The sequence below is a fragment of the Drosophila rhopaloa genome, unplaced genomic scaffold (genome assembly GCF_018152115.1).
Source record: "Drosophila rhopaloa isolate 14029-0021.01 unplaced genomic scaffold, ASM1815211v1 contig_2, whole genome shotgun sequence".
Classification (NCBI taxonomy): Eukaryota; Metazoa; Arthropoda; class Insecta; order Diptera; family Drosophilidae; genus Drosophila; species Drosophila rhopaloa.
This window is the reverse complement of record NW_025335083.1, coordinates 6,823,515-6,832,684: the sequence shown is the minus strand read 5'-3', so window position 1 is coordinate 6,832,684 and position 9,170 is coordinate 6,823,515. Positions and strand designations below refer to the sequence as shown.

Below are 9,170 nucleotides of genomic sequence, written 5' to 3'. Positions count from 1 at the left end.
CTTTACAAACACCAAAGTTATGGCATTTCCGATCAATCAGTTATATGGCAGCTATAGGATATAGACGGCCGATCTTTATGAAATTTGGTAGGTTGGATTAATTGGGCAAATATAAAACCCATAGAAAGTCACAACTTCCTAACTTTACAAACACCAAAGTTATGGCATTTCCGATCAATCAGTTATATGGCAGCTATAGGATATAGTCGGCCGATCCTTATGAAATTTGGTAGGTCGGATTGATTGGCCAAAAATAAAACACATAGAAAGTCACAACTTCCTAACTTAACAAACACCAAAGTTATGGCATTTCCGATTAATCAGTTATATGGCAGCTATAGGATATAGTCGGCCGATCCTTATGAAATTTGGTAGGTCGGATTGATTGGCCAAAAATAAAACACATAGAAAGTCACAACTTCCTAACTTAACAAACACCAAAGTTATGGCATTTCCGATTAATCAGTTATATGGCAGCTATAGGATATAGTCGTCCGATCCCGGCCGTTCTGACTTATATACTGCGTGCAAAGGAAAGAAGGGTGTGTGCAAAGTTTCAATTCGATATCTTTAAAACTGAGAGACTAGTTCGCGTAGAAACAGACAGACGGACAGACAGACGGACAGACAGACGGACAGACGGACAGACGGACAGACGGACAGACGGACATGGCTATATCAACTCAGGAGGTGATCCTGATCAAGAATATATATACTTTATAGGGTCGGAGATGTCTCCTTCACTGCGTTGCACACTTTTGACCAAAATTATAATACCCTCTGCAAGGGTATAAAAACATAATTTCAAGCTACGCTGCAGCCGATTCATTGCATTTTTTTTATAAGGAGATGGCTGCTTTTTATAACTCCGATTTTGAATATTCTACATCAAAAAACTTCTAAAATTAAAATACTTTTTGTATTTTGTTTTCCGGAAACAATAAATTGGCATCACTTTATTTGCTTGAAATTCCAAATATGCGCAGGTGCTAGGTATCTATTCATTTTGATACATAATCTTAATATTAAAACATGTCATAAAAATTGAACAATAAAATCATTTTTTGATGCAAGTGTCATGTACATATCTACAAAAAGTATAATTGGTTTTCCAGTCCGGCTGACGGGGACCGATTAATACTTTCGGCCACGAGGAACGCCAATTTGTGTGCGTACTGGCACACGGCTGGCACCCGGACAGTACCGGAGAAATTGTAGTACATGTGGGTCATTTTGTAAGTGAGCATCTGCAGCTTATCGGCGCTCATCCCCATGTTGTCGGATATTACGTTGTAACTGGTAGGTGACACTGTTCCTTGGCGAACAGCCTGTGACACCAAAAAGAAATCATAACGCTCTGGCAAGGTTATAACGTCGTCCACCACAGTGCCCGGATTTGGATTGCGCTTGTTTACGAAATAGCGCGAGTTAATGCGCTTGGCCACTATAATAAAGGCCATTCGGCAGCCCTCCTCTTTGCCAGCCGATTTGTAGATTTCGTCGAGCTTGGCCTTCAGAAACTTCACCTCAGTGTTCACAACTTGGTAAAGCTGGCCATCACCAACGCCGTCGCGGTAGAAAAGAATGCGCTCTGGCAAGGTACCGTGGTGCTCCCGGTAGGCCTTCAGAGCACAGGTCATGTTCAGCGACATCTGGTCGGATAACTCCTGGCCCTTCATGTGCTCAGTCACCGATGAGAAGTAGCGGCCCGACGTTCTGATGTCCATGGTAGCTACTAGAGCGCCATAGGACTTGTTTTTGTTCTTCGACGAATGGCAGACATCGAATCCAACCGTCATCAAGCCGCGAACTGGGAGCTCTATAGTCCAGGGAGTACCCATTAGTTTGGCGTTCATCTGGATAACCACCTTCGTAGCAATCGACATAAGACCAGCCGCTTTTTCCTGGCGAGGGGCAATGACTTTCAAAGTCACCACTTGCGATGGTACCGGTCTGTCCACACAGGTGCGTTTTTTGATGCAGCTGTACCTGTTAACAAAAGAAAAGAGTGTTAGAACTTTTACTCGACAATCTAGACAGCTAAACGTGCTTCTCTTCATTCGGAGACTTCATCACAACCATTACAATCTGTGGATCCTTTGCCACGGCGTTGTCAATCGACTGAGAGTAAGTTCCATTACGGTCGTCCCTAATTTCATCGCTATAAAAAACGGTACATGAAATCAGAAATTCTTTAAAAATTTTAATTAGGAATACTTACTAGCGAGGTTCGGAAATAAGCATTTTCATGCCGTTAGCTGCCCGGATGCACAACTTCACAAACTCCTGGGTCTCGCGCAAATTTCGACTCGGGGTAATCACGTACCACCTCTTAATGTCCACGTGACTGAACATCGAGGAGTTGCGAAACTCATTGTTCCAGTCGGCGCGACTGTCGCACAGATATCTTTTATTTTGCCCGAACACGATTTTCTCCGGTGGCAGAACGCGAGCAGGGATCTCGACCAAAGCCGAGTCGAGTTCGATGTTCCAAGACTTCATGGTTTCGTTACTCTCCTTGGAGGATTTCAATCGCTGGTTGAACACCCGCAGGCGCTCAATGCGACGATCTGGAGTCAATCGGGTATGCTCGCTCATGGCCTTCATCAATCTAAAAGCCCGGGAGAAACCAGGATACTAATTAAGCTTCAAGAACTACAATCTCACTATAAACATACCGAAAATTGGCGCGCATTGCGTCGGTCATGCCTGTTGCCCGAGCCAGCTCGGGAATAAGCATAATAAGCTGATCGACGCCACCACGAATATTTTTATCGGTGGGACGAGACACAATCAAAGGCTGCTTAAAGTCTCGTATAGTGATGTTGTATCGCTGGGAATTTATAAGTATTTAGAAAATGTAAGGAACTTTTCTCTGGAGGGTCTACCTTTTTATAGTACTCCACATACGAAATATCCCCTTCCTTGGTATTAAATTTAGCTAATGGCGATGATTCAAAGTCTACGTCGTCAACACGATAAGTCTTGTTGTTGTAATCCGTCAATACCACCATACCTGTTTAAAATAAATACGAGAACAAATTAAGTTAAGTAAAGGGTCCAAAAATGAATTACAAACTCACCCATTACTTCGCGTTTAAAGGCAGTCTGATAATCGTCATTGTCACGAATAGCCTCGGATAAAATGTTATACAAGGTATCAGTTCTCATTACCTTATGGGCTATTTCAGCACAAAGTAGTATATCACTTTCGTGTTGACGAATCGAAGTCTGATATCCAGGCCAGAGTTCCATGCGGTAGTTCTCCAAGTTAATCTGTTTTCAAAAAATCATAATCATAAGATTGAGTCTCACAACTTGTTAAATAATAATTTAGAAAGCAGACCTTTGCTTTAGGATCGAAAAAATTGCGCGAAACCAGCTGCAAGTTTAACCCCTCCATAGCTCTGCGCAGAATAAGATTGAGAACCTGGAACTGCTGGTTGTCGGCTGCCTCAACCGAACCAACAGCTTTGATTTTGATTTCAATTTTTTCACCAGAGCGGCTCTCGGTCAGCAGTTCCAGAACATAGGGGCTATTTTGGACTGGCTTAAATTGATTCGTGCAAAATAAAACGGTACCGTCAAATATGTAGCCCCCCAAAATGCTACGATGTTCGTTTACGAATGCCCGACGTAAACGCGTATTGTCAACATCCGGCACAAAATCCACGCGGTACTGGTAAATGGTCCAGTTTGGGCGTTTTAAAATTTTAAAATAGTTTGTCTGCACAGTAATTTTGTTTCCAGACACTCCATTTTTTGTTATCAGTCCCTGGGGACGGGAGTGTACTACATCCGTAATCAAGCGACGACCACGCACAGAGCCACGAGGATCACCTGGTTTAATTTAAATAAGGGACTTCTTTTTAAAAATAACCGAAAGTATTAATACATAAGACCACTCACTCTCAGAGCTTTGAACTTCAGCCTCGCCCGACTTGGTTTCTGAGCTGCGATCCGACTTCTGCAAGTTTCTAGGTGGTGCATCACTGGCTCCTTGACCTCCAGAGGCTTCATTTTTACTCGATTGAGAAGAATGAGAAGACCGGCCCTGTAAGAAAATATTGTTATTGGTTAAAGTTTTAGCTTTAGTTTTTTTTTTTAACGCATACTATGTCGGTAATATCACCTTAAAAATAAAAAAAAATTTAGTTTATTTTTAGTTTATAACTTTGAAACTAATAATAACTTTCATAAAAGGTAAACCAAAATATAAAAAAGTAAATATTGTGCTAATAGTATTAAAAAACATCAACATGGTACTATTCCAAGCGTTTTCTTATATACATATATACCAACTATATAGATTAATGAAAAGTCTGTAGGTCCCACAACAATAATTGGATTATTGCAAACTAGGCAATACAAATTAGTTTCCAAATTCCATGCTGTTTGCTGAAATAAACCATTTTTTTTCGTTTGTATTATAAAGAAAAGAAGCCAACTTCGGCAAGATTATATACCCTGGCAGTTATTACAAAATGAACACATTTCGATTTCTATGACTATATTACCAAAAATAATGAAGCTATGTCCATTTTGCACTGCATTTTCAAATCATTTCTATGGCATATATTGTTGTCCGATTTTGACAAAACTAAAAGCGTTATTCTGATATAGTAAATAATTACTAAATCTCAAAGGAATATTTTGATAAAAAGAAAAAATGCTAAATTAATGAAATAGAAAAACAACTTCTGGGAAAGTTTCAAGCAGATAGCTTTAAAACTGAGGGACTAGTTTGCGTATAAACGGTCGGAAAGACGGGCATGGCTAAATCGACTCTATATATCAAGATGTATAAACTTTATAGGGTCGGAAATGTCTCCTTCACTGCGTTGCAAACTTTTGACTGAAATTATAATACCCTCTGCAAGGGTATAAAAACACCGTTTTTATAGCCGTTCCGATTCCATTACATTCCAATAGGCAATGTGCGACCTACATACCATGCGGAAATTCTACGCAGCCTTGAACCAGCTTCTTTCTTCTTTTTAAGTGGTGCCTAAACTTGCATAAACATTTATAACAAGCAAAACAAATGCAGCTATACTGCAAACATTTTTTATTACGTATGTATGCTTGTGTTTTATTTGATCTGCGTGGTCATCATTTATTCTTCGCTCTGGATTAATTTTCGCACAAACAACCAAACCACTCAAAAGTATAAACATGCGACGGTATTGGTAATAGGACTCACATACAGTTGCGAATTTTCTCGAATTGAAAACGATATTCGCATAAATGGTTTCAATTAAAAACTGAGCACAATTTGTATTAAAAAAAAGTGGTTGTTATTCGAAAGTAAATTTATTGGTCTCTGTTTTTTAAGTACCAAGTATGGTTTTAAGTTATGGGAAAGGGACTGTAACATATCGGTAAATTCATACATATGTATATACACACATACACAAGTGTTTTCATGAATGGTCCGAAAAAACATATGCAGATATGCTAGTATGTAAGACTAGCATCAATGTTGCAGATTGTACACCAAGATAAAGCAAAATTGTAATTGATATTAACATTACCAAAGCAGTGCTTCTCAAAACACTACGGATGATTAATAAATATATGTGGAAACATATAACAACAAAGTTTTAAGATTTATTGAATCGGAAACATTTTACAAAATTTTTTACTCTAAAGCTCTTACCAGTTGGGGACCCAAGCCGCGGTTTGCTTCTTCCTTGCTCTTTAGCCCGCGACCCCGTCCTCGAGCAGTTCCAGTGTTTGGAGGCAAATTCATTTCTCACTTTTATTTCTTCTATAAGTTAATTTTTACTTGTATTCCTTCTTAACTACTATTTTCACTTTTCAGTTGGAAATTCTAGTTTAGGGTGCTAGCTGCTAGCACGCTTCACAAATTCCGGGCCAATGAATGAGAAAACGGAAACGAACGGGACCTTTCAACCGCCCAGGGCTGATACATACATTTCCTGCGGTTATCGGTTGCGCTTTTTTCGATAAATACTTAATCGTTAAGCACATTTGCAAAGATTTGCATTTTTGATTGCAAATACTTGCGTTTTTCATACTTAATATGAGAAATAAACAATTAATTACAGTTTCATGTTTTTAAGTATTAAGATTACTACATGTATTGAAGAAGAGAGTTCGGCGAGGATAGTTGGTGCCCTAAGAATATAAAAAGCTCATTGAATAAGATCGATTTTTTTATTTTTTTCAGAACTTTGCGTTATATATTAACGTAAGAATTTTTTAAAGCCCATTTCCTTCTTTTTAATTACTTTATATTTACCTAAAAAAAATTACTTGTTGGGCAAGCACAGTAATCATAAACTAACAGGCGTTGTTTGACGTCAGAAAACCAAAGACAAATGGTTTCATCTCAGTTTAAAAGGAAATAAATCGAGTGTCACGTTAACTGTCCTCAAATAACTGAAAAAAGATTAATTACTTTTTTAGAAATTTATGAAGGGGATTGCAATCGTAGCCAAATTATAATTTAACTCCAAATAAAAAAAGTGATTTACGCTTATCATTTTTAACCATAAGCACATGAACAATTTGATCTCACAAAATGGGAAAAATGTGCCGCCTGAGGAAAAGTAAATCTCCCAAGTCGCCACTTTCTTGACTACCAAAACGTGAACATTTAAATTCTTTTGCGCCAATATTTTATGGTTGCACGGAAAAACCATCGCCTAAATATCGTATAGAAACGTGCGGTTAGGAACGCTAATCCAGAACTAAGTGGGACATTTTGGCACCGCCAGGTTTTGCCATTCCGGAAATTTGTGGATGGAGTAAGAATTTTTTTTTTATTTCACTTGGTTATGGAAAATAATAACAGCTATTAAAAAATAATATATTCAAAATTGCAACATCAATAGAAATACCAAACGCACTCGAGGAGTTTCAAATTATTATTCGATTGTTCCTATAGCTATGTTAAGCCTTTAAGTTTTCTCGAAATTGAAAGTCGTTATAGAAACGTAAGCTAGGCTTAAAAACATCTATGGCGTTTAGTTTTTTAAAAAAAATCATGGGAAACGAAAAACTGAACCACTCCAAAAAGACTCAAAAAGGTATCAGTACTACTGATGCTGATCAAACACCTTTCTATTAGTCTTAATGAATAAATTAAATTTGAACAAAATCATACAGACAATTTATTTTAAATGCGACTTTAGTCGCAGTCCACAGCAAGATTTAAAAAAAATAATGGCCCCGGAGAAAGTAGCTCTTTTAAAGGATCACTAGATTTAATACATTTATAGTATCATTAGGTTTTTGTCGATGTGAACGAGGATATGGGAAATATATTATACAGAAGTGTCAGACACTAGTTTTCTTATTGAAAGTTTCGGCCGTTGGTTTTTTATTAACATTTTAGGTTGAAACACATTATAAAAGTCTAAGACTCTAGCTTCACAACGGTCGTCTTCTCGGACACGTACAGACCGTCAAGGAATTTACGGATATCCTTATTCTTGACGGTGGTAGACTGCTGGATGAGGGCGGCAGATCCAGAGACCGACTCGATGTCGTTTCCCTCCACGATGAGCTCGTCCTTTTGGGCAGTCGAGTTGACAACGGTGACGCCAGCTGCCATTTCCACACGACGGATGTACTTCTCTCCCAAGAAGTTACGGATCTCGATGACCGTGTTGTTCTCGGAGGTGACACAGTTGATGGGGAAATGGGCGTACACGGCGCGCATCTTGTACTGGAAGCCGAACGTGACTCCTAGAAATAGAGAATATAATTGTTTAGTTTACAATTAAGGATACATTATATCGGTGCACTGGTCATTAATATGCAGCAGGAATCTTTTCCACATATTCATCTGACCAAATTTGTCTGTCTGTCAAAATCTCGGTAACTACGAGAGTAATTGAATTGATACTTCATTCAGATTTTTGTTAGCATCACAAGTTATGAAACTTAAATAATAGTTTTGCTTAAATAATATATATTTGGAATAGGATCTTTAGTTTGTGTAATTTTTTAGTAGTAAAGTAAATTTTTTAGTAGTAGGTTAGTAAATAGCCGATATCTTTTTGTCGGAAAACTATTAACGGATATCTTTAAGTCGGAAGACTATTAATGGTTGAACTAGAACCAAACTTTGGCTGTGTTTTAAAGGTCACTTCTGTATGTATTCAAAATAGAAGAGGTTTGTAGGATTTCACTATCGGCGACAAGAGATTACTAAGAAACCTACAGGTGTTTTTGTTTTGTTTTCCCCATGTTACGCACCCTTGATCATGTTCTCGATGTGACTGCAGACGGTGCGCACGGCGGCCAGCTCCTTCTTGGTACCGAACCACTTCTCCACCTTCAGGGTGCGCTTGTCGGGCATGTACATGTCCAGGGCCAGGTGCTTGAAGCTGCGCTTCAGGGTGCCGCGGGTGCCGGTGATGGTGACCACACGGGCCTTCACAGAGGCTTTGATATCCTTGGGGATCTTCACGCACTGGTTGGAATTGATGGTACGCATCTTGATGGCACTGTCGGTAAAAACAATTTAGTTTATTACTAAAGTCGATTTTAGAGGTAGTTATAAAGAGTTTTCCAAACAGCGACCCGCATAATTTACTCTTGACAAGAACATGTTTTATTTAATTAGGATAATCCATCACAGCGGATGCCGCACTTGTAATAAAACGGCGGCTTTGGTGCCACACTGCCAATTGGCATCCGCGTAAATTATTCATTTCGATGTTTGGAAGTGCAGCATGTTTGACACAAAACTTACGCTCCGTTAGTCCCTCGTTTGTATCAGACAAATTCTGGATGGACTCCTCGCTGCAATACGTTGATTAAAAGATATTTTGGGTTAAAATTTCAATAAAAATAAAACGCGGAACACACTACTCACCGGAAACGGGGAAAAGAAAAGAAGGGAAATTTAATGTGGCTGCATCAGGCGCACAAAACGGGCTAAAATACAGCGCCATGTGCAGTCTGCGTGCTGTTGACGAGGTCGCGGTGTGCTGTTAGGCGCCAAATAAATAAATGTAAAAAAATTTTTAAACCGAAAATTTTGTGAAAAACGTTTTTAAAAACTTGAGCTTTAGATTGTTTAAATTGCAAAATTACAGTTTTATCTTTTTTGCGTAATAACCTATTCACTGTGTAACATAATATTCTGTAATATTTCGAACACTGTTATAGGCTTTGCATAAGCATAAACATTT

At 38.6% G+C, this 9,170-nt stretch overlaps 2 protein-coding genes across 2 annotated transcripts; both read right to left on the bottom strand.

Annotated features, from left to right (window-relative positions):
• Positions 1–920: 920 nt before the first annotated feature.
• LOC108052744 (protein aubergine) lies at positions 921–5,886 on the bottom strand. Its single transcript, XM_017135219.2, has 9 exons — positions 5,660–5,886; positions 3,910–4,054; positions 3,347–3,840; positions 3,084–3,276; positions 2,889–3,016; positions 2,679–2,833; positions 2,222–2,611; positions 2,051–2,161; positions 921–1,989 (listed from the first exon to the last, which is right to left on the bottom strand). The coding sequence occupies exons 1-9, from the start codon at positions 5,750–5,752 to the stop codon at positions 1,089–1,091; spliced, it is 2,610 nt and encodes an 869-aa protein (XP_016990708.1). The 5' UTR covers positions 5,753–5,886; the 3' UTR covers positions 921–1,088.
• Positions 5,887–7,316: 1,430 nt separating this feature from the next.
• Positions 7,317–8,862, bottom strand: LOC108052745 (60S ribosomal protein L9). The gene is made up of 3 exons (XM_017135220.2): positions 8,729–8,862; positions 8,230–8,480; positions 7,317–7,716 (listed from the first exon to the last, which is right to left on the bottom strand). Exons 2-3 carry the CDS (start codon positions 8,468–8,470, stop codon positions 7,385–7,387), a joined length of 573 nt encoding a protein of 190 aa, XP_016990709.1. The 5' UTR covers positions 8,471–8,480; positions 8,729–8,862; the 3' UTR covers positions 7,317–7,384.
• Between the last annotated feature and the right edge of the window lie 308 nt (positions 8,863–9,170).

Bases quoted from the DNA above. Each gene is read 5' to 3' on its own strand.
- LOC108052744 (XM_017135219.2), bottom strand. From the start codon at position 5,752: ATGAATTTGCCTCCAAACACTGGAACTGCTCGAGGACGGGGTCGCGGG. The intron at 4,055-5,659 runs GTAAGAGCTTTA...ATTTTCTTACAG, and splicing joins GCGGCTTGGGTCCCCAACTG to GGCCGGTCTTCTCATTCTTC. The intron at 2,162-2,221 runs GTAAGTATTCCT...CGTTTTTTATAG, and splicing joins CTTATTTCCGAACCTCGCTA to CGATGAAATTAGGGACGACC.
- LOC108052745 (XM_017135220.2), bottom strand. From the start codon at position 8,470: ATGCGTACCATCAATTCCAACCAGTGCGTGAAGATCCCCAAGGATATC. The intron at 7,717-8,229 runs GTGCGTAACATG...CTCTATTTCTAG, and splicing joins CATCGAGAACATGATCAAGG to GAGTCACGTTCGGCTTCCAG.